The sequence below is a fragment of the Anolis sagrei genome, chromosome X (assembly GCF_037176765.1).
Source record: "Anolis sagrei isolate rAnoSag1 chromosome X, rAnoSag1.mat, whole genome shotgun sequence".
NCBI lineage: Eukaryota > Metazoa > Chordata > Lepidosauria > Squamata > Dactyloidae > Anolis > Anolis sagrei.
The window spans coordinates 89,672,808-89,697,060 of NC_090034.1; the positions used below are offsets into that span (position 1 = coordinate 89,672,808).

Here is a 24,253-nt window from a genome sequence, read left to right on the forward strand (position 1 = left end):
CCATTTGCAACTTTCAGGACAGTAAATAAAGAGCAAAACTAAAAAACGGGAGTAGGTGGGGGGGATTCCAGACAGGAAACAATCAGGGCCAGTTAACAACTCCCAACAAAGGATTCCCTCAAGCAGGAAGCAGCCAGGCTTCAAAGCTGCAAGGCCATAAAATGCTAATCAAGGTGGCCTATTGCAACATTCACAGTTGCCTCCAAGAGACAAGAGTTCTTTCTCTCACCCTGGACATTCCAGAGATATATAAACCCCACTTGCCTTGCTTCCAACAGACCTCACAATCTGTGAGAATGCCTGCCATAGATACAGGCAAAATGTCAGGAAAGAATGCTGAGAAGTCTGCCTAAGGACTCCTTTGTTGGGAGGTGTTAGCTGGTTCTGATTGATTCCCCCAGGCAGGAAGCAGCCAGACTTTGAAGCTAAAAGGCCATTAAATGCTAATCAGAGTTCTGACAAGGGTTCTTTCTCCCACCCTGCCATAGGAGCAGGCAAAACGTGGGACAGTAAATAAATTGGGACAGTAAATAAAGAGGAACACTCAAACAACAGGGGAATTCCTGACATGAAAAAATCAAAGCCAGTTAAGACATCCCAACAAAGGATTCCCCCAGGCAGCAATCAGTCAGGCTTTGAAGCTGCAAGGCCATTCAATGCTAATCAAGGTGGCCAATTGCAACATTCGTGGGTGCCTCAAACAGACATGAGTCCTTTCTGGACATTCCACAGCTATATAAACCCCACTTGCTTAGTTTGCAACAGACCTCACAACCTCTGAGGATGCCTGCCATAGATGTGGGTGAAATGTCAGGACAGAATGCTTCTGAAACATGGTTATACATCCCAGGCAAAAAGGAGCCAGACTTTGAAGCTAAAAGGCCATTAAATGCTAATCAGAGTTCTGACAAGGGTTCTTTTTCCCACCCTGCCATAAGAGCAGGCGAAACGTCAGGAGAGAATGCTTCTGGAACATGGCCATACAGCTTCAAAGTGGCTGGTTGCTGCATGGGGGAATGCTTTCTTGGGAGGTGTTAGCTGGTTCTGATTGAGTCCCCCAGGCAGGAAGGAGCCAGACTTTGAAGCTAAAAGGCCATTAAATGGCTAATCAGAGTTCTGACAAGGGTTCTTCCTCCCACCCTGACATAGCAGCAGGCGAAACATCAGGAGAGAATGCTTCAGGAACATGGCCATACAGCTTCAAAGTCTGGCTGGTTGTTGCATGGGGGAATGCTGTCTTGGGAGGTGTTAGCTGGTTCTGATTGATTCCCCCAGGCAGGAAGGAGCCAGACTTTGAAACTAAAAGGCCATTAAATGCTAACAAGAGTTCTTTCTCCAACCCTGCCATAGGAGCAGGCGAAACGTCAGGAGAGAATGCTTCTGGAATTATAGCCATACAGCCCCGAAAACTCACAGCAACCCAGGGTCCGATGGAGAATGTGATGAAGCCGATGTTTTGATAGTCCAGTGGTTCTCAACCTGGGGTCCCCAGATGTTTTTGGCCTTCAACTCCCAGAAATCCTAACAGCTGGCAAACTGGCTGGGATTTCTGGGAGTTGTAGGCCAAAAACATCTGGGGACCCCAGGTTGAGAACCACTGTGATAGTCGATCAATACAAAGACTGGGAGGGGGTTTAAAAGCAAGCAGGACATCTTGGGAGGGGTGCCCAGGCCTCTGGCTCTCTCTCTCCCTGGAGGGGAGTCGATGGGGCCCAGATCAGAGGAGGAGGAGGAGGAAGAGGAGGAGGAGGAAGAGGAGAAGGCGAGGAGCCTTGTTGCCCCGGAGCCCGGCGCAGAGATGCTGGCCACCAGGCAACGGCGGCGGAGGGGGGAGCTCCTGAGAGGCTCTTAGAGCCCAGCTCGTCGCCGCTTGGAGGAGCGAGGGAGGGAGGGAGGGAGGGAGGAAAAGGGAGGAAGCGGAGAGGGGGGGGGGTCCCCGCTTTGCGGTGTCGCCGCAAGGAAGGAAGGAAAGCAAGGAAGGAAGGAAGGAAGGCAAGGAGGCTGGAAGATGGTGTGGCGGCTGGGGCTCGGGGGGGCCGGCGCCCCTCTGCTCCTGCTGCTGCTGCTGGCGGGGCCCGGCGCGGGTCGGAAGCCCCCCAAAAGGAAGTGCCCGCTGGGCTGCACCTGCACCAAGGACACCGCGCTGTGCGAACGGGTCAAGGAGATCCCCCCGGACCTGCCTCAGCACCTCGTCTCCCTGTAAGCCCCCCCCCCCCCCTTTATGGTTCTTACCTATTCTTCTTCTTCCTAAAGATATGTCTTCTATCTAGATATATGTCTCTATGATATTGGGGGGGGGGGGGGGTCGCACTGCCTCCATCAACACGCATGGCCTGGCCGGGGGTCTTTGCCATCCCTCATTAACCCTGAGGAAGGTTTTGGGGGGCAGAAAAGAGATGCTAGAAGACCCCTTTCCCCCATCGCCTGCTCCACGTGGAGTCAAAGCATTTCACAGACCCCTGCGACCCTCACGAATGACAGGCCTCGACCAAACTTGGCACACAGACCTACCATGGACAACTGTACAAACTGGCAGGGTTTAGGGGTGATTGCTCTGGGAGTCTGGGAGTTGTAGTTCACCCTTATCCAGAAAACACTGAACCCAGCAGAGGATGGATCTGGACCAAACTTGGCACCCAGAACCAACTGTGAATACAGGCTGGGTTTGGGGGTGCATGCCCTGGGAATCTGGGAGTTTTAGTTCAGCCTTGTCCAGAGAATACTGAACCCAGCAGAGGATGGATCTGGACCAAACTTGGCACACAGAACCAACTGTGAATACAGGCTGGGTTTGGGGGTGGGTGCATACCCTGGGAATCTGGGAGTTGTAGTTCACCCTTATCCAGAAAACACTGAACCCAGCAGAGGATGGATCTGGACCAAACTTGGCACACAGAACCAACTGTGAATACAGGCTGGGTTTGGGGGTGGGTGCATACCCTGGGAATCTGGGAGTTGTAGTTCACCCTTATCCAGAAAACACTGAACCCAGCAGAGGATGGATCTGGACCAAACTTGGCACACAGAACCAACTGTGAATACAGGCTGGGTTTGGGGGTGCATGCCCTGGGAATCTGGGAGTTGTAGTTCAGCCTTGTCCAGAGAACACTGAACCCAGCAGAGGATGGATCTGGACCAAACTTGGCACACAGAACCAACTGTGAATACAGGCTGGGTTTGGGGGTGCATGCCCTGGGAATCTGGGAGTTGTAGTTCAGCCTTGTCCAGAGAACACTGAACCCAGCAGAGGATGGATCTGGACCAAACTTGGCACACAGAACCAACTGTGAATACAGGCTGGGTTTGGGGGTGGGTGCATGCCCTGGGGATCTGGGAGTTGTAGTTCAGCCTTATCTCTTATCTTTGCCATCCCTCACTAACCCCGAGGAAGGTTTTGGGGGGCAGAAAAGAGATGCAACAAGACCCCTTTCCCCCTATCGCCTGCTCCACATGGAGTCAAAGCATTTCACAGACCCCTGCAACCCTCACGAATGACAGGCCTGGACCAAATTTGGCACACAGACCGACCATGGGCAACTGTGCATATTGGCAGGGTTTGGGGGTGACTTACTTACTTACTTGCTTACTTACGTACTATGTTTATAAACCATCTTTCTAACCCCTGGATGATTGCCCTGGGAAGCTGGGAGTTGTACTTCACCTTTATCCAGAAAACACTGAACCCAGCAGAGGATGGATCTGGACCAAACTTGGCACACAGAACCAACTGTGAATACAGGCTGGGTTTGGGGGTGCATGCTCTGGGGATCTGGGATTGGTAGTTCAGCCTTGTCCAAAGAACACTGAACCCATCCAACGAGGGTTTGGGGGCCAGAAAAGAGATGCAACAAGACCCCTTTTCCCCTATCGCCTGCTCCACATGGAGTCAAAGCATTTCACAGACCCCTGCGACCCTCACGAATGACAGGCCTGGACCAAATTTGGCACACAGACCGACCATGGGCAACTGTGCATATTGGCAGGGTTTGGGGGTGACTTACTTACTTACTTGCTTACTTACGTACTATGTTTATAAACCATCTTTCTAACCCCTGGATGATTGCCCTGGGAAGCTGGGAGTTGTACTTCACCTTTATCCAGAAAACACTGAACCCAGCAGAGGATGGATCTGGACCAAACTTGGCACACAGAACCAACTGTGAATACAGGCTGGGTTTGGGGGTGCATGCTCTGGGGATCTGGGATTGGTAGTTCAGCCTTGTCCAAAGAACACTGAACCCATCCAACGAGGGTTTGGGGGCCAGAAAAGAGATGCAACAAGACCCCTTTTCCCCTATCGCCTGCTCCACATGGAGTCAAAGCATTTCACAGACCCCTGCGACCCTCACGAATGACAGGCCTGGACCAAATTTGGCACACAGACCGACCATGGGCAACTGTGCATATTGGCAGGGTTTGGGGGTGACTTACTTACTTACTTGCTTACTTACGTACTATGTTTATAAACCATCTTTCTAACCCCTGGATGATTGCCCTGGGAAGCTGGGAGTTGTACTTCACCTTTATCCAGAAAACACTGAACCCAGCAGAGGATGGATCTGGACCAAACTTGGCACACAGAACCAACTGTGAATACAGGCTGGGTTTGGGGGTGCATGCTCTGGGGATCTGGGATTGGTAGTTCAGCCTTGTCCAAAGAACACTGAACCCATCCAACGAGGGTTTGGGGGCCAGAAAAGAGATGCAACAAGACCCCTTTTCCCCTATCGCCTGCTCCACATGGAGTCAAAGCATTTCACAGACCCCTGCGACCCTCACGAATGACAGGCCTGGACCAAATTTGGCACACAGACCGACCATGGGCAACTGTGCATATTGGCAGGGTTTGGGGGTGACTTACTTACTTACTTGCTTACTTACGTACTATGTTTATAAACCATCTTTCTAACCCCTGGATGATTGCCCTGGGAAGCTGGGAGTTGTACTTCACCTTTATCCAGAAAACACTGAACCCAGCAGAGGATGGATCTGGACCAAACTTGGCACACAGAACCAACTGTGAATACAGGCTGGGTTTGGGGGTGCATGCTCTGGGGATCTGGGATTGGTAGTTCAGCCTTGTCCAAAGAACACTGAACCCATCCAACGAGGGTTTGGGGGCCAGAAAAGAGATGCAACAAGACCCCTTTTCCCCTATCGCCTGCTCCACATGGAGTCAAAGCATTTCACAGACCCCTGCGACCCTCACGAATGACAGGCCTGGACCAAATTTGGCACACAGACCGACCATGGGCAACTGTGCATATTGGCAGGGTTTGGGGGTGATTTACTTACTTGCTTGCTTACTTACGTACTGTGTTTATAAACCACCTTTCTCACCCCTGGGCGATTGCCCTGGGAATCTGGGAGTTGTAGTTCACCCTTGTCCAGAGAACACTGAACCCAGCCAATGATGAATCTAGACCACACTTGGCACACAAAACCAACATGGCCAACGGTAAATATTGGATGGGTTTGGTAGTGATTGCCCTGGGGATCTGTGAGTTGTAGTTCACCCTTGTCCAGAGAGCACTGAACCCAACTGACAGTGGATCTGGACCAAACTTGGCACACAGACCAAACAAGGAGGGTTTGAGGCCATAAAAAAGGCTCAAAGATCCCTTTCCCCCATTCCCTGCTCCACATGGAGTCAAAGCATTTCACATACCCCTGCAACCCCCATGAATGACAGGCCTGGACCAAACTTAGCAGACAGACCCACCATGGGCAACTGTGCATACTGGCAGGGTTTGAGAGTGATTTGTTTATTTATTTACTGTATTTTTATACCGCCCTTCTCACCCCTGGGTGATTGCCCTGGGAATCTGAGAGTTGTAGTTCACCCTTGTCCAGAGAACACTGAACCAAGCCCACAACAGATGGGAAAGATTTATTTATTTATTTATTTATTTATTATTTCGCGTATTTCTACCCCACCCTTCTCAACCCCCGAGGGGGGACTCAGGGCGGCTTACAAAGGCACAATTCGATGCCAGCATAAGCGTAACAATGGATAAAACATGTAAACAGCAATTATAACAATTAAGACAGTCAGTTTATACATCAAAATCAATAAAAACAATCTAACACTCAGCATTCGCCATCTCAAAGTCTGTAATTCATTCCACATTGTCAAATACTATCGATTCTGGTCATCATTGTCCTTATCTAACCGCCAGATTGCCCGAAAGCCTAGTCCCACAACCATGTTTTTAATTTCCTTCTGAAAGAGAGGAGGGATGTTGATGACCTAATTTCTCCAGGGAGTGAATTCCACAGGTGAGGAGCCACCACCGAGAAGGCCCTGCTTCTTGTCCCCACCAACCTCACTTGTGATAGAGGTGGGGTCGAGAGCAGGGCCTCCCCAGAAGATCTCAAACTCCGAGGTGGGACGTAGAGGGAGATGTGTTCGGACAGATACGCTGGGCCGGAGCCGTATAGGGTTTTGTAGGTCAAGACCAGCACTTTGATTTGTGCTCGGAACTGCATCGGCAGCCAGTGGAGCTGACACAACAGAGGGGCGGTATGCTCCCAGTATGATGCTCCAGTGACTAATCTGGCTGCCGCCCGCTGGACTAATTGAAGTTTCCGAACAGTCTTCAAAGGCAACCCCACGTAGACTGCGTTGCAATAATCTATTCGGGATGTAACAAGAGCATTTATGCATTTATTTACTCACTATATTTATTTATCTACCACCTTTCTCACTCCTGGGTGATTGCTCTGGGAATCTGGGAGTTGTAGTTCACCCTTGTACAGAGAACACAGGACCCACCCAACCATGGATCTGGACCAAACTTGGCACACAAGGAGGGTCTGGGACCAGAAAAGAGAGGCCAAGAGACCCCCTTTTCCACATCACCTGCTCCACATGGAATCAAAGCATTTCAAAGATCCCTGCGACCCCCATGAATGACAGGCCTGGACCAAACTTGGCACACAGACCCACCATGGGCAACTGTGCATACTGGCAGGGGTTTGGGGATTATTTATTTATTTACTGTATATTTATATTCCTCCTTTCTCACCCCTCAGTGATGGCCCTGGGAATCTGGGAGTTGCAGTTTACCCTTATCCAGAGAACACTGAACCCAGCCGATGAACGATCTGAACCAAACTTGGCACACAGAACCAACATGGCCAACTTTGTATACTGGCTGGGTTAGGGGGTGCTTGTCCTGGGAATCTAGGAGTTGTAGTTCACCCTTAGCCAGAGAACACTGAAGCCATCTGACGACAGATCTGAACCAAACTTGGCACACAGAATCAACAGAGCCAACTGTGAATACAGGCTGGGTTTGGGGGTAATTGCCCTGGGAATCAGGGAGTTGTAGTTCACCCTTATACAAAGAACACAGAACCCAGCCAACGAGGGATCTGGACCAAACTTGGCATACAGAACCAACATGGCCAACTGTGAATACTGTGGGTTGGGGGTGATTGCCCTGGAAATCTGGGAGTTGTAGTTCACCCTTATCCAGAGAGCACTGAACTCAGCTGATATCAGATCTAGACCAAACTTGGCACACAGACCCAATATGGCCAACTTTGAATAATGGCAGGTTTGGGCCAGAAAATAGAGGCCCAGAGGCTCCTTTCCCCACCACCTGCTCCACAAGCAGTCAAAGCACAGCCTTCCTCTGAGCCAGTAGGTCCACTAGCTACTAGTACTGAAGATGGAGACCCAGGTGGTCCCAGTGTGGGCTGGTGGACATGGACACCCCACTTGATGGGATGCTCCAAGGGCTGGCAATTGGTTGGAAATGCATGTATTCATTGGGGATAACAGCAGAGGTCCTGCTTCTCCACATGGTAACATCTGAAGAAGAGAAGGCTGAGACACGATGAGGGCCAGGTATAAATATGTGAGGGGAAGTCATAGGGAGGAGGGAGCAAGCTTGTTTTCTGCTGCCCTGGAGACTAGGACGCAGAAGAATGGCTTCGAACTACAAGAAAGGAGATTACATTTGAACATTAGGAAGAACTTTCTGACTGTGAGAACTATTCAGAGGTGGAACTCTCTGCCCTGGAGTGTAGTGGAGGTTCCTTCTTTGGAAGCTTTTAAACAGAGGTTGGATGGCCATCTGTCGGGGGTGCTTTGAATGTGATTTTCCTGCTTCTTGGCAGGGGGTTGGGCTGGATGGCCCACGAGGTCTCTCCCAACTCTATGATTCTATGATATGGTGAGTGAATCTTGCAGGGAGGGCTATAGATGCTGATACTTTATGAAACGTGTCTCCCCAGTAAGATGTCTAGCTGTTGCCTGGATGCAAGAATGCTGCCTAGAGGTAGGATCTCTCCTCATCATGAACCAAGGATTGAAAAGCAAAAGTGTCAAATCCAGGGAAGCTGGAGGTGCATCTCACTACTTTGTCTGCAGCATTCGGAAAATACACTCATAAAAATGGGGCTAGGTTTAGTTACAGTGGCTGCTTTTCATGCGGTGGTGAAAGCAGAGAGGGAGGGAGAACAAGGTTTCTGAAATATGGTCCTTGGCTGATGTGTTAGCATATTTTCCAGGCTGGTACTTCAGCTCTTGCAGACATGGTTGATTCAAGTGCTCACACGATGTACAGAATGTACCAGCCGTGCCACTGGTGTTAGTGATGCTACTGCTGGCCTCTCTCTCTGGATCGTCCAGCTTCCCACTCTCTCCTCTCTCTGCCTGCAGGTCTCTCATTCGCTCGGGGTTCACGGTGATCCTAGAGGGCAGCTTTCAACAAGTGCCATCTCTTCAACTGCTGTAAGAATCCTGATACTTTAGTTGTGAGTGGGGTGTGTGTATCATCCATCATCTGCTGTGTGTAGGTGGTACCTGGGAATATGTCTGCTTACCAATCCATCTCCCAAACAGTGTGTCTGTTTATGTGACCTATAAATATGAATCCCTTTACACTGGCAGAAGTGGATTTGTTTTGCTGCATCTTACTGGAGAAATAATAATAATAATAATAATAATAATAATAATAATAATATCCAATACAACAGCCAGCAGAGTGATCTTGCCTGCTGTGGACTTCATCTTGTTGTGTTTCAAATAATAATAATAATAATAATAATAATAATAATAATGGGTTACTGTGAGTTTTCCAGGATGTATGGCCATGTTCCAGAAGCATTCTCTCCTGACATTTCGCACACATCTATGGCAGGCATGTTCAGAGGTTGTGAGGTCTGTTTGAAACAAGGCAAGTGGGGTTTATATATCTGTGGATGGGAGAAAGAACTCTTGTCTGTTTGAGGCATGTGTGAATGCTGCAATTGACCACCTTGATTAGCATCGAATGTCTTTGCAGCTTCAGAGCTTGGCTGCTTCCTGCCTGGGGGAATCATTTGTTGGGAGGTGTGAGCTGGCCCTGATTGATTGTTGCCTGGAATTCCCCTAGTTTCCAACATACCTCACAACCTCTGAGGATGCCTGCCACAGATGTGGGCAAAACATCAGGAGATAATACTTCTGGAATAAGACCATACAGCCTGGAAAACTCATAGCAACCTAGTGATTCTGGCCATGAAAGCCTTCAACAACAACAACAACAACAACAACAACAACAACAACAACAACATAATAATAATAATAATAATAATAATAATAATAATGGCTTGCTGTGAGTTTTCCAGGCTGTATGGCCATGTTCCAGAAGCATTCTCTCCTGACATTCTGCTCACATCTATGGCAGGAATGCTCAGAGGTTGTGAGGTCTGTCGGAAGCAAGGCAAATGGGGTTTATATATCTGTGGAATGTCCAGGATGGAAGAAAGAACTCTTGTCTGTGTGAGGCAGGTGTGAATGCTACAATTGATCACCTTGATTAGCATCGAATGGCCTTGCAGCTTCAAAGCTTGAGTGCTTCCTGCCTGGGGGAATCCTTTGTTGGGAGGTGTGAGCTGGCCCTGATTGATTATTGCCTGGAGTTCCCCTAGTTTCCAACCTACCTCACAACCTCTGAGGATGCCTGCCATGTTGTGTGTTTTCCAGGCTGTATGGACATGTTCCAAAAGCATTCTCTCCTGACGTTTTGTCTGCATCTATGGCAGGTATCCTCAGAGGTTGTGTGGTCTGTTGGAAACTAGACAAGTTTAGTTTATTTATCTGTGGAATATATAAACCTGAATATACATATTCCACAGATATATAAAGTCGATTTTCGTAATTTCCAACAGACCTCACAACCTCTGAGGATTCTTGCTATACATGAGGGCTAAATGTCAGGAGAGAATACTTCTGGAACATGGCCATACAATCTGGAAAACTCACAGCAAACCAGTGATTCTGGCCATGAAGGCTGTCAACAACAACAACAACAACAACAACAACATAATAATAATAATAATAATAATAATAATAAATCTTTATTTATAACATCCCCTCTCTACCTAAAGGGATTCTAGGAGGTTTACAGAAATAACAAAAATGGCAAACATTCAATGCCAAAAAACAGGTAGACAACAATCAAGGTAAAACATAAAATGAAATAACTCACTATAACTTATAAGCAACTGAGTAAAAGGTTAAGGTAAATAAACATAATAAGTACAAGGAATCAGACCAATTAAAATAGTAAAGTAAAGGTAAAGCTTTCCCCTTGACACTAAGTCTCACCATGTGTGACTCTAGAGCTCCATAATATTTATTTATTTATTTATTTCACAGTTTTGTATACCGAGCTTCTCAACCTCGTTGAGGGACTCAGCCCGGTTTACAGCCATAAAAACATATACATTCATTAAAATATCATGTATCACAAATTACACATCAACTTTAAAATACACTAAATATAAAACTACAGTGGTCAGCCGTCCTATTAAGATGGATCTATATCCACTTCCATCCAGAGTCCTATGGTGTTGTCTCATTCCTCGAAGGCCTGACTCCACAGCCACGTCTTCACCCATTTCCTAAATGTTAGGATGGATGGGGCGGTTCTGGCCTCCAGAGAGAGAGAGTTCCAGAGTCGCGGGGCCACCACCGAGAAGGCCCTGTCCCTCGTCCCCACCAGGCGCGCTTGCGAGGCTGGTGGGACCGAGAGCAGGGCCTCTCCAGATGATCTTAGTAATCTTGATGGTTCGTAGGGGAGAATACGTTCGGAGAGGTAAACAGGGCCGGAGTCGTTTAGGGCTTTATAGGTCAACACCAGCACTTTGAATTGTGCTCGGAAGCTAATTGGCAGCCAGTGGAGCTGTCGTAACAGCGGAGTGGTGTGCTCCCTGTACCCAGCCCCCGTTAGTAATCTGGCTGCCGCGCGTTGGACTTGCTGCAGCTTCTGGGCAGTCTTCAAAGGCAACCCCACGTAGAGAGCGTTGCAGTAATCTAAGCGGGATGTAACCAAAGCGTGTACTACCGTGGCCAAGTCAGCCCTCCCAAGGTACGGACGCAGCTGTGGTATAATGGAAATAAATTAAATAAAGATTTTAATAAACATATAATTAGAGGGGGATTATTGTGCTCCAAAACTCTGTCTGTCTGAATTTGTATTATTATTATTATTATTATTATTATTATTATTATTATTATTATATAGTTACAATCACCTAGTTACAAACATCTGACCAAACATCACCTAGTTACAAATGGGGTTGGTGGAGTCAACAGGAAAGGAAAGGAAATCTTCCTCTAGGAAGGGATATTCACTTCTATAACAGCTATCATAGGGGAAAGGTGTCTCCACTGAATTTTTATCACCAAACCATGTTTCCACGACAACCCAAAATTTCCAAAATCCAATTGTCATAATCCAGAGACATAAAGTGACAATTCTGAACAGGGGCACAGGCAGCAAAACAATCATTACAAGGGGTGGTAACCTTTCTCTCTGCTATCCAAAATTATACTTTTAATATGTGCCTGTTTCAGCTTACATGCAAATTCAACTTAAGAACAATCCTGCAGAAACCACCCTGTTCATAACACAGGGACTGCCTGTACTGCTGAAATTTGAAGTCCAGGCATACATCACGACAGTCCCCATATAGACATATTCCCAAAGAGAGTCCAACGTTGCCTCCACCAGAGTGCAGAAGACAGAAGTGAAGATTCTGGTGACTGCCAGATCACTTGAGAGTCCTGTTTAAAGTCCTGGAGCTGTAGCACTGTAGCTCTCACTTTGGGGTGTTAGTCTCCCTGTTCCTGCCTTCTCCTGAAAACATGGCTGCCTTTCCTTTGTATTTCCCACTTTCTGACCTGCCTGCTTCTCCCTCCCGCACCCTTCCCCTAGCTTGATCACATACAACTCCCTGGAACTGATTGGGGACGACGCCTTTGCAGGACTCGTACACCTGGAGTATCTGTGAGTGTGCAAAGATGGTGGGCCATGGGAGGGTTGGGCTGCATGCAAAATGGGAATGGGGTGCTATATGATGTGGCATAAAGGGACGTGAGCCTCATGCAGGTGGTGGTTTGGGGGGGGGGGGAGGGTGATAGAACCGTGATTAATTCATGAGGCAGTGTGGGAATGGTATAGAGTTGAGTGATTTCAAGAAGCGAAGCCATATTAAAAACAGGGTGACGGGAAGTTGCTGCTAACTGTGAGAGAAATAAAATTGAATATTGTGAAAGCCACCCACTGCATGGCTATTAGCCCCTTTCTAGTAGACTCAAATCAAGGAAAAGCTTCATGAGAACCACTACTCAATGTTCCCCCAGCAACAGCAAGATTACAAGTATCCCTCTGGGCAGCTAAAACAGGAAACCCCAAATTGATGGCCCCCCATGAGGGTCTTCCTCCAGGGGCAAACCAGGAATGGGCAACTTGGAAGTCCCTGAAAAGACTCAGTTGGCAGATCAAAAGACAACCTGGAAAAATGGCACTACCTAGAAGAAGCCTCCACCTTGTGTGACTGCGGAGCAGAACAAACAATGTATGCCTGTCCACTATGTCCTGCCTCATGCACAGAGGAAGAATTGCTTAAAGCTATGGACAGTGTGGTCACTGTTGCCCATTTTTGGTCTCAAATTATTTAGTCTCTTGTGCTCCCTCAATTTTATCAGTTTTAGACTTATTTAAGCAATGCTTTTGATACTAAATAAATAAATAGCAGAGCAAAAAGGTAAACAATTAAAATTAGCTGATTAAACACCTGCCTTTAATTGTTAAAGTAATCTAAATTTATTTTGAAATAGCTTTTCATACAGATGAATGTGATCAAAAGCACAGTATTCGTGTTTAGAAAAGTTATGATTCTGGATGATTGCTCTTGGGATGCCTCAGGCAGCATGACCATTGGGTGGGTGATTCCCAAGCAGATCATGTTACTCAGAGTGATGGTCCCTGGATATTTGATGGTCCTGGAGCCATGGGCTGCCAGTCCCTGCCAGGTTTCTAAGGCAAACTTTCTAACTTGGGGACCACATGTTAGCACTCCCTGCTAGGATGACTGGCTACCTGCTAATGGATGGATGGAAGGGAGGGAGGGAAGGAGGAGGGAAAGAAGGAAATGGAATGGAAGGGAAGGGAAGGATGGGTGAAGAAAGAGGGAAAGAGGGAGGGAAGAGGGAAGGAAGGAAAGATAAAAGGGAAGAAAGGAAAGGAAGGAGAAAGGAAAAAGAGTAGGAAAGATATAAGGAAGGAAAAGAAGGAAGAAAGGGGAGGATAAAGGAAAGAGAGAAGGAAAGAAAGACAAAGGAGAAGGAAAGAAGGAGAAAGAGGGAGAGAGGGAGGAAAGAGGGAAGGAAAGGTGAAAGGGAAAGATGGATGCATGGAAGGAAGGAAAGAAGGAAGGAAAGGAGGGAGGGAGGGAAGGAAAGAGAGAAGGAAGCACAAAAGGGTGGAAGGGAATGGAGGGAGGGAGAAAGAGGGAGGGGAGGGAGGAAAGAGAGAAGTAAAGAAAGACAAAAGGGAAAGAAGGAAGGAGAAAGAGGGAGAGAGGGAGGAAAGAGGGAAGGAAAGAAAGACAAAAGGGTGGAAGGCAAGGAAGGAGGGAGAAAGAGGGAGGAAAGGAGGAAGGAAAGTGAGGAAGGAAGGAAGGAAGGAAGTACAAAACAGTGGAAGGGAAGGAGGAAGAGAGAGAGAGAAGGAGGAAGAAAAGAGAGAAGGAAGAATAGGATGGTGAGAGAGAGGAGGGCCTTAGAAAAGAGTCCAAGGGGGCGCATCTGACCCTCAGGTCTGGGTTTGGCCCTACCTGCTGTAAATGATATTCTAGGGACCTTGTCAGACAGGCCGCCGAAATTGTTGTGGATCACTGCATCCTGCTGGTGGTCGTGCAGGGAGTGTGGGGACCTTTCTCTCCATGCCCCGTTCCGTGGTGGCTTTCCCTCTTCCTCATTCATTACCTTTTTTTCAGCAGCTCAACTCATCTTTACATATGGAAAGATGGGGAGCCTACCATTATCCATCGCCACCATTTTTTGGTGGCAGCAGCACTTCAGCCACAGAGTGTCCTGGGAAGTAGTTATCAGGAGTGTGATGGAGCCATAGCTGAACTTTAAAAATCCAGCTGCCACTGCCAAAAAGAAGTACATGTGAAGAGAGCAGCACGTGGCCGTAGATTGTTTCCTGGGTCCAGCACAAAAGAAGAGATCCCTAATGGGTTGAGAGGCAATGAAACCTTGTGCCAAGTCAATAAATGGATAAATAAATAATACAGTTTTTAAGTATAATTGCCCTATGAACCTGCAGGGTCTAGTGCTCTATGTACCACTAATTGGACACAGAATTAATTTAGGGTTTTGTCAACATATTCAGCAACTAAAGGACTTATTGATTTTCTTGGGTGTTTTTCTTATATGTACAACAGACTGTTTGCTTCTACTTGGGACCCAGTGATATGACACAGTGATTGCTGGGATGGAATGTACAAAATGTTGAGAACCATTGTGATAAAATAGCAAAGTGGCTGAATCGTAACAGTTTCTCTCCATGGAAACCCGGGAACTGTGTCTATGTGATGGGTGCTGGGAAATCTATTAAAAGTTCTTCAGCCTACAGTATAATTCTCAGAACTGACTAGGTGATTCTATTCAGGATTGTCTAGTTCAATGCTGTTAAACTGCATTATGAAGATGGATTATATGGCAGTGTAGAGGCCTTACAATAAGATAACAATTGTCATTGTAAGCCTACATTTATCCTAATTTGTGATTTTTAAAAAATCATGTAAGAAGCAACTTGAGAAACTGCAAGTTGCTTCTGGTGTGAGAGAATTGGCTGCCTGAAAGGGCGTTGACCAGGGAACACCTGGATGTGTTACCATCCTGTGGGAGGCTTCTCTCATGTGCCCACATGGGAAGCTAGAGGTGACAGATAGAAGCTCACCCCGTCTTGCGGATTTGAACAACCAACCTTCAGGTCAGCAGTTCAGCTGGCACAAGGGTTTAACCATTGCGCCACTGCGGCTCCCTAATTTGTGATTGACACAATACTTTTTCTTTTCTTTTTGAATGGGATATATATCCCACCTTTCTTTCTAAAAGGGAATTTAAGGTGATGTACAATTAAATAGAACCAATTTAGTTAAAAATAAACTACAGTAAAGCATGAACAACCAAGCATTTAATTTTTCACGTTAGGCACGACAGCAAGCTATATTGTCATGCGTTGCAATTTTAGGCTTCTAAATCCCTCTCGCATCACCTGAAGCCATAAAGCACATCATTAAAACTTTGGAAATGACTCCCTCCACCGCTCTCTTTCCTTGTTAATGACTTAACAAGATTGTTTCTTGACTTGCAGATTCATTGAGCAAAATAGGCTTGAAACGATCTCCAAGAATGCCTTTCGTGGCCTGAAGAATCTTCTACATCTGTGAGTGTTTCTTGGACATATTCCCAATCTCCACTTAAGGTCAAACTTATGGTAGCCACTTAACTAATGTCCAGAATAGAGCAAATGCGTCACTCAAAAAGAGGGAAAGAGAGGGCATAGATTAGCATTTTACTACTTCATCACATTTACTAAATTCCATGGAGTGCTACACTTAAAATGTGGTAAGCCACTGTGTTCATCAAATTAGGTTGGGTTCAAGCATAGGGTAGAGAATTTTTTGCTTATTTTAAGCGTGGGGCCAGCATTCTTTTCAAACCCTAACCCTTTTCAAACATTTCAGGAGGTGGTGGGGAAGTAAATTATTTGGAAATGATCCAGATGTTTGGCCAATTCTGTAAAGTGATGGCATTTATTGCTCTCAGATTAAAAACGAAATGTTTCCCCAATTTGTGGAAGGAGAAATTATGGGAGGAGCCAAAAATACCCTTGTTAGGGAAAGTTCCACCATTACCTTTTGCTCCATACTATGCAGTCCTGGGAGTTATAGTTTCCCAAGGTCCACACCTGTTAGGGATTCCTCATCTTCGGAAGAGGAAGGGGAGCAGGGAAGTGCTCAGGAATTGGAGGGAGAAGAAGAATCAGACAATGAGGTTTTTAAAAGAGCACAAACGGCGTTCAGACAGAATAGCTGCTAAAAATGCTGAGCTAATTGGGAGACACCCTAGCACCTCCTGCATGGGGAATTCAGGGCTATAAATCAGAAGCAGGAGCAGTCAGCTTTCACTGGTACCAATGACCCTGATACTGATGTTTTTACTCCAATGGAACCTGCTTTGTGTCTGCTGCTCAGGACTTAGTTCATTGCCCGTTGTCTGATTGAAGACTGGTGTTTCTTTTGTGATTTTGTAAGAGACTTTAATTTGTGTCTGGATTAAGACTTCCTTGCTTTCTTTTGCACTTTTCAATTGCATTTGCTTATCCTTTGTGTCTGCTGAAGTAAAGCATTTTTCTTTTACTTTCAACATTGTATTAAGGCTGTTTTTGAAAGGCAACTCAGGACAACTTCTCTGGATGCATCTGCACTGGAGAATAAAGGCAACCGGGACCCATTTTAAATGCTAGTATTATTTTTGTTATTGTTGTTGTTATGCCATGTCTCCATGCTGTGCAGTCCTGGGATTCATCGTTTTCCAAGGTCCATACCCTTCTCTGGGTGCATTTACAGTATGGAACGAATGCCCTTGCACTCCACTTTAAATGCCATAAATCAGTGTGATTGAGTCCTCCTGGGATTTATAGTTTCCCAAGATCCACACCCTTCTCTGGCTGCATCTACACTGTGTAATGAATGCAGTTGGACCTTACTTCAAATGCCATGAGATGATCTTTGGAATTGCAGTTCCCCAAGGTCCATGAACCTAATCTGGGTGCATCTACACTGTGAAATGATTGCAGCTGGAGCTTACTTTAAAAGCAGGGAAAGTTGGAGAGGAAAGGGGAAAGGGGGGAAAGGTATGAGGAGAAGGAAGGAAAAAAAATAGAAAAAAGGGAAGAGAAAGGAAGGAAAGAAAAAAGCAATAAAGGAAGGGAAGGAAGGAAGAAAAAGAAGGGAAGACTATATGAGGGAAAGCAAGTGAAGAAGGAAGGAAGGAAGGAAGGAAAAGAGAGTGGGAGAAAGTGTGTGAGGGAAATGGAAGGAGGAAAGAAAGAGCCACAAAGAGAGCGTGCCCATCATTGACACTTTTTGGCTTCATGATAATTGGATTTTGAAAAATGTGGCTTCTTGTGGAAAAAAGGATTGGTGATAAAGCTTTAGTGGAGACACCTTTCCGGAACCATGATAACTCTTTCAGGACTGAATTTCCCTTCTGAGGGGTAGATTTCTCTCATTTCTTTTTTCTCACTCTGTTCTTCACTGTGAATTGTTTGTAAGTCAGATGTTTCTAACTTGGAGACTGCCTGTATAATTAGTAAAAACACAGACAGCTTTCAAGACAGTGCTCTCCTCCTGAGATTTCACCTCCTTGCCCCAACATCTGGCAACCCTAATTGCAGTATCTTTCCCCACAGCCTCCAACTGAGCATGTTTATGGTGCCTTTCTTCTAAGGTTGTTTTTCTCCCCTTACCCACAGGAATTTGGCCAACAATAACCTGCAGACATTGCCAAGACACTTGTTCCGAGGCTTGGATTCTTTGACTTCAGTGTGAGTTGAAGGGCAAGGGGAAGGGCAACAAATGGTGAGGAATGGCTATGAGTAGGAAGGATTAACAGTTTGCTTCCTGCCTGTTTCCCGTTGTTCTTCCAATTTACTGCTAAGACAAGTTGAGAAAGCACATTGATTACAGATATCTTGTATTCCAGATCCCATCCTGGAGATGGTGGAGTTATGATTCCGCCCACTTGGATTGTACTCAGTTAAGGAAAACCAGTTACTTAACTAACGGGAGGCACTGCAGCTGTTATGACAGTTCAGAGCACCACAAAGCTTGGAAAAAAATTTTCTCTGAATTGCAATACAGTAAACCCTCGCTTATCCAACGTTCTTATTCAACACCCCCCTTTTCCTCCAGCATTTCCCCTTCAATTAAAGGAATGCTTTCCAAAGTGAAAAAGGCAAGACAAGGAGGAGGAGTAAGGAGGAAAGGGGGGAAAGAGGCAGGATCAGAAGTGGAAGCATCCTCCCTCCTTCCCTCTGTGATTTCCACACTCCTCTTCGGCATCTTGGGGTCCTCGTGGACAAAAAGTTAAACATGAGCCAACAATGTGATGCGATGACAAAAAAGCCAATGAGATTTTGGCCTGCATCAATAGGAATATAGTGTCTAGATCTAGGGAAGTAATGCTACCCCTCTATTCTGCCTTGGTTAGACCACACTTGGAATATTGTGTCCAATTCTGGGCACCACAATTGAAGAGAGATATTGACAAGCTGGAATGTGTCCAGAGGAGGGCAACTAAAATGACCAAAGGTCTGGAGAACAAACCCTATGAGGAGTGGCTTAAAGAGCTGGGCATGTTTAGTTTGAAGAAGAGAAGGCTGAGAGAAGACATGATGATAGCCATGTATAAATATGTGAGAGGAAGTCAGAGGGAGGAGAGAGCAAGCTTATTTTCTGCTGGCCTGGAGACTAGGACGTGGAACAATGGCTTCAAACTACAACAAAGGAGATTCCATTTGAACATTAGGAAGAACTTCCTGACTGTGAGCCATTCAGCAGTGGAACTCTCTGCTCTGGAGTGTGGTGGAGGCTCCTTCTTTGGAAGCTTTTAAATAGAGGCTGGGTGGCCATCTGTTGGGGGTGCTTTGAATGCAATGTTCCTGCTTCTTAGCAGGGAGTTGGACTGGATGGCCCATGAGGTCTCTTCCAACTCTATGATTCTATCCGAGCACTTCCTGCTGGGCCGCTCTAGCCCCAAGGCATTGCCTGGCCTTAATCCTTTGAGTCCCCGTTGTTAGTATTCTAGGTGCCTACCACCCCGTATGACAGGTAACATTAAGAGACTCCATATTATCCGACATTTTGTTTGTCCAACATTCTGCCAGCCTGTTTATGTTGGATAAATGAGACTCTACTGTATTCCTAGGTTCCTGGAAAGTGCCTCAGAAACTAATGCATTTTCATTGTGTGCTCCCTGCTAGGGAATTTTGGGGACTGTAGTAAAAAAGAAAACCCCACTTTTCCAATTGTTGTCAAAGTGCCAACTGATATTCAGAATCCTAGCCTAATTCCGAAAGAATTGAAAGGTGGAGAGTAATGAGTCCAATATCAGTGGACAGCAGCCAAGGAATAGAGAAATACAGTTGAAGAAGAACAGTGAGGTCAACAACCCAAGCACCTCTTTGCACAACTCTTAGAATCTATAGCACAACTAATTGTACCTTTAGTGTGAATATATTAAATTATGCATGTTAAAATGTTGATATTAAATTATCAAAAGTTAGTTCATTAAATCTAAAAAACTGAAAAAGAATAAAACGAATGTGTTATAGTGTTATATTGATAATTAATAAAGCAGTAATCAATAAACTGTCAAAAGTTGCTAAAAATGGCCAACCCCCACAAAAATGGCAGTCCAGATTCAGTGCACAGAAGTACTGCTGGAGTTCCAGCTGGAAGAGAAAAAAGTTTTTGTAGGAACTTGTTCTATAATATTTCCAAGGTTTTACAAATGTTGGTGTCTGAGCCCCAGATTTCTGCACCAAAAAGCATTTGTGACAGCACTTGGTTACTGAAATTTTTTAGAGCGGGTTCATCAGGGAACCTATTGTTTTTTTGGCTGTCAGCTTCACTGCTTCCCTGTGATGTTTCTAGGAAAGGGATTCACTAAATACAGTAGAGTCTCGCTTATCCGACCTTCGCTTATCCGACATTCCATCTTATCTGACTCTCCTATCCAATGCCCCCTTTTCCTCCAGTATTTCGCCTTTAATGAAAGGAGTGCTCCATAACTCTCTCTCCATTCCTAATAAGTGAAAAAAGGCAAGACAAGGAGGAGTAGGCAGGAGGAAAGAGGGAAAAGAGGCAGGACTAGAAGAAGAAGTGTCCTGCCTTCTTCCCTCTGTGATTTCCACGCTCCTCTTCTGCATCCGGGAACTTCCTGCTGGGCTGCTATAGCCCCAAGGCGTTGCTTTGCCTTAATGCTTTGAGTCCCTGTTGTTAGTATTCTAGGTGTTTAGTGCCACATTGGATGGGTACCAGTAGGAGATTCCTTATTATCCGACATTTTCATTTATTCGACGTTCTGCTGGCCCATTTATGTTGGATAAACGAGACTTTAATGTAAGTGAGTTTGTTCTTTGGCATGTTGGTTTTAAGTCCATTTGTACCTGGGACAGTGTCTTCCAAAAAACATCACTTTGGTCTTGAAGTAGTTTATTGATAGATATTCTTCTTGGCAATATTTACTGAAAACCTTCAGAAGATTTTTAAGACCCAGCCAAAAAAGAGATAGAAGCACTAGATCATCTGCATACATAAGGATGGAAATCTCTCTTTTCCTGTTTGCTGGTGAAGGAGAGTCCATTTTGGCTAAACACTAGACCGTTCGCATAGATATTAGAGTAGGAGCCAATAAACACCCGTTTTACAGAAGTGACAAATTAGAACAATGTGAAATGTGAATCATTATTCAAAATAATAATAGTATAGGTAGAATAGTGCATTTTAGATTTTTGATGGCCTTTTTTGTTGATACATTTCAAAATGGTTGTTGGTGAGAGTGGTTTCTTTCCTGGCAGGGACTTGAGGGGAAATGCTTTCCATTGTGACTGCAAGTTGAAATGGCTGGTGGAGTGGTTGAGCCAAACCAATGCCTTGGTGGAACCCATCGAGTGCCGGTCCCCACCTGAGCTGAACCGCACCAGCCTTAGTGAACTCCGTCTGGGGGAATTTGACTGCATCACTACGGGTATGACATCTCTTTGTCCTGTATGCTTCTATCACTGAAATATTCCCTTTTCTCCATGCCTCATCTACTGAAGGTTAGAACTCCCTTGTTCTTCTCCTTTTCTCCCCTTGGAGGTAGCTTTCTGTACTTTAGAACTTTGGAGTACTTTCTGTGCTTTAGTGGTTTAGTAAGTAAAACACACAGAACCACAATACATATAGCATGGAGCATCTGATACAGACTATGAGACAAAAGGGCTATTGGACAAAATTGTTGTTGTTGTTGTTGCCATTTTACTCTTGGTTTCATAAAATGTATCCATGAAAGCTTTTTAAAAAATAAAAAACATGAAATATGTTTTTAAGCAAACAAATAAATAAGTAGGTGCAAGAAGAATAACAACTCCCTACAGAGAGAAAATAAAATTGAAATGAAGCTTTTTTAAAAAAAAAAAAAAAAAAAGCATGTAAAGTTTTGGAAAATGGCATTCATAACCTTTTGTAAAACACCATTTGGAGATCATAACCTTTAAGCCTAATCTTTCAGAAAAGAGCCAAAAACCCTTTAGAGCAGAATCCTCTTTTGTGGTATACAATCAAATATAATTATGCAAGGCAATGATTTCAGTTGTTAGACTGAATAACCTGTTATCTCTGCTCTGTTAGGAAAATAGAGACTTGCCAGTGTATAAAAAAGTATCAGTGCTTCAGAAGAGTTTTTCAGTGCCCAAAAATATATACTCTCCCGTAAAACAACTTGTTTTATATCATGCACTCAAGAGACAAAAATGAAGTAGACTTTGATTTTAAAATATGACGTATTTGGTTTACAGTATACATAGGTATAAAACTTATCAGTCCAGTTTCAGATATGTTTGAGATATGTTGGACACAGCATATTTGAGAACACGGTCGACTCTAACAACTACCATGTCAGACTACACAGAGAACACCCTCCCCCCCCCCCCCCACACACACACAAATTTCAATCAGCAAGAAAAATGGCCAGAATTTGTAAAAGAGGAGAGATCTATCAGTAGATACCAGTCATGAATGGAGTTTGCAAGTAATCAAGCTGCAATCAAGTCAAATTGTAACATAATGAGAGTTAACACCCTTTTCCACGTAACTACAATTGTGTTTTCGTAATTTCCTAGGAAGTGCTTTGGACTGTGTTTTCTGTGCTCTAGGCTCCAAAGAAAACCTTTTAAAGATATGGGCTTGTGTTATGAGTCAGCAGGGCTCTCCAGAAACAAAAAGCACAGCAGTAAGCAGTACGATAAATAACTATGTACAAACTGTAAAACACATCTGAAATAACAACTCTTGCAAACATACCCAGTTGGATGAACTGTTTATAGTAATCAATGTAGTTTGCCATGACAAACACTATGGCAGGGTGAGGTACCGCTCTTTGTTCTAGCACTAACTCCTACCTTCTTTCCTTAGACCTTGTACTCTTTGATACCCTGCCTGAACAATCGCTCTCAGTAGAAACCTTCACCTACAATGGAGAACAGAACTTGGTGGTTGCCCAGCCTTTCACTGGACGCTGCAGTTTCTTAGAGTGGGATCACGTGGCAGGGAAATTTCGCAACTATGCCTACATCAATGGTGAGACACTCACACTCTTCCCCTTCCATCCTCACATCCTCAAGGATACAGCATGGGACATGGAGCAGTGTGTCCATCTTTCCTTTTTTTCTTCAGGTTGAAAAATATCTTACTCCAACTCTGTTGTATCCTGCCTCCTACAACAGTTTTTCATCTCTTCATCATTTTGTCCATATCCCATGGAACTATTCATAGAATCATAGAGTTGAGACAGACTACAGGGCTATCTGGTTCAACCCATGGTTATTGCTCTTATTTTTATTTATTTGTCATGTCAGAAGCAAACCAAGGGTACAATTGTAATGTATTTAAAAACACAAACTTGGCATTATACTAAATGTCCTTTGACTAGTAGCTGGCCACTTGGAGTGTCTCTGGTGTTGCGGTGAGAAGGTCCTCCATTGTGTATGGGGCAGGGCTCGGATTTCATTGTAGTAGGTGGTCTGTGGTTTGCTCTTCTCCGCACTCGCATGTCATGGACTCCACTTTGTGGCCCCATTTCTTAAGATTGACTCTGCATCTCGTGGTGCTAGAACTCAGTCCTTCCAAGTCACCCAGTCTTCTGTGTGCCCAAGAGGGAGTCTTGGTATTGACTTGATATTCTGCTGCCTCAGGGGAGAGTGCTTGCTCTATCAATGTTTAACATTTACACAAATGATCAGCCTCTGCCAGAAGGGACAGAGAGTTTCATCTATGCTGATGATCATGGCATCACCACCAAAGCAGGGAGCGTTGAAATGGTTGAACAGAAGCTCTCTGAGGCTTTAGGTGCTCTTACTGTCTATTACAGGGAAAACAAGCTGATTCCTAATCCATCTATTATTTATTTACTTACTTACTTTACTTTACTTTACTTTACTTATATACCGCTGTTCTCAGCCGAAGGCGACTCACAGCGGTTCACAACCAACAAAAACAGCAGAAATTCAATGCTAGATATAAAACAGTTAACAATCCCACGCAGCACACAATTAATAAACACTTATTACAATAACTAATCACTATCATCTCATCCACAAAAACATAATCCAGACTCGTCAACCATTTTCCATTCCTATGTTCATTACCAATTATTGCACTAATTATTCAAACGCCTGCTCAAACAACCAGGTCTTAACTTTTTTACGGAATACCATTAGAGATGGTGCTAGCCTAATGTCCGTGGGAAGGGCGTTCCACAGCCGAGGGGCCACCACCGAGAAGGCCCTATCTCTCGTCCCCCGCCAACCGTGCTTGAGAAGCAGGTGGGATCGAGAGTAGGGCTTCCCCGGAAGATCTTAAAGCCCTGGTGGGTTCATAGGCAGAGATGCTGTCAGATAGGTAACTTGGGCCGGAACCGTTTAGGGCTTTAAAGGCCAACGCCAGCACTTTGAATTGAGCCCGGTAGCAAATCGGTAGCCAGTGGAGTTGGCGCAGCAGGGGGGTTGTATGCTCCCTGCGCTCCACTCCTGTTAAAGTCATGGCTGCCGAGCGTTGGACTAGTTGGAGCTTCCGAGCCGTCTTCAAAGGCAACCCCCCATGGAGAGCGTTGCAGTAGTCTAAACGGGAT

The 24,253-nt window shown here is 45.3% G+C and overlaps 1 protein-coding gene across 1 annotated transcript in view; it reads left to right on the forward strand.

Annotated features, from left to right (window-relative positions):
- The first annotated feature begins 1,907 nt into the window (after positions 1–1,907).
- The window catches only part of LOC132780224 (leucine-rich glioma-inactivated protein 1), a 29,618-nt gene continuing 7,272 nt past the window's right edge, over positions 1,908–24,253 (forward strand). The window contains exons 1-7 of the mRNA XM_060783811.2: positions 1,908–2,199; positions 8,672–8,743; positions 12,216–12,287; positions 15,669–15,740; positions 17,835–17,906; positions 20,943–21,112; positions 22,540–22,704. Coding sequence (XP_060639794.1) covers positions 2,009–2,199; positions 8,672–8,743; positions 12,216–12,287; positions 15,669–15,740; positions 17,835–17,906; positions 20,943–21,112; positions 22,540–22,704 — 814 coding nt within the window. The 5' untranslated portion in view covers positions 1,908–2,008. The remainder of the gene's footprint in view (positions 2,200–8,671; positions 8,744–12,215; positions 12,288–15,668; positions 15,741–17,834; positions 17,907–20,942; positions 21,113–22,539; positions 22,705–24,253) is intronic.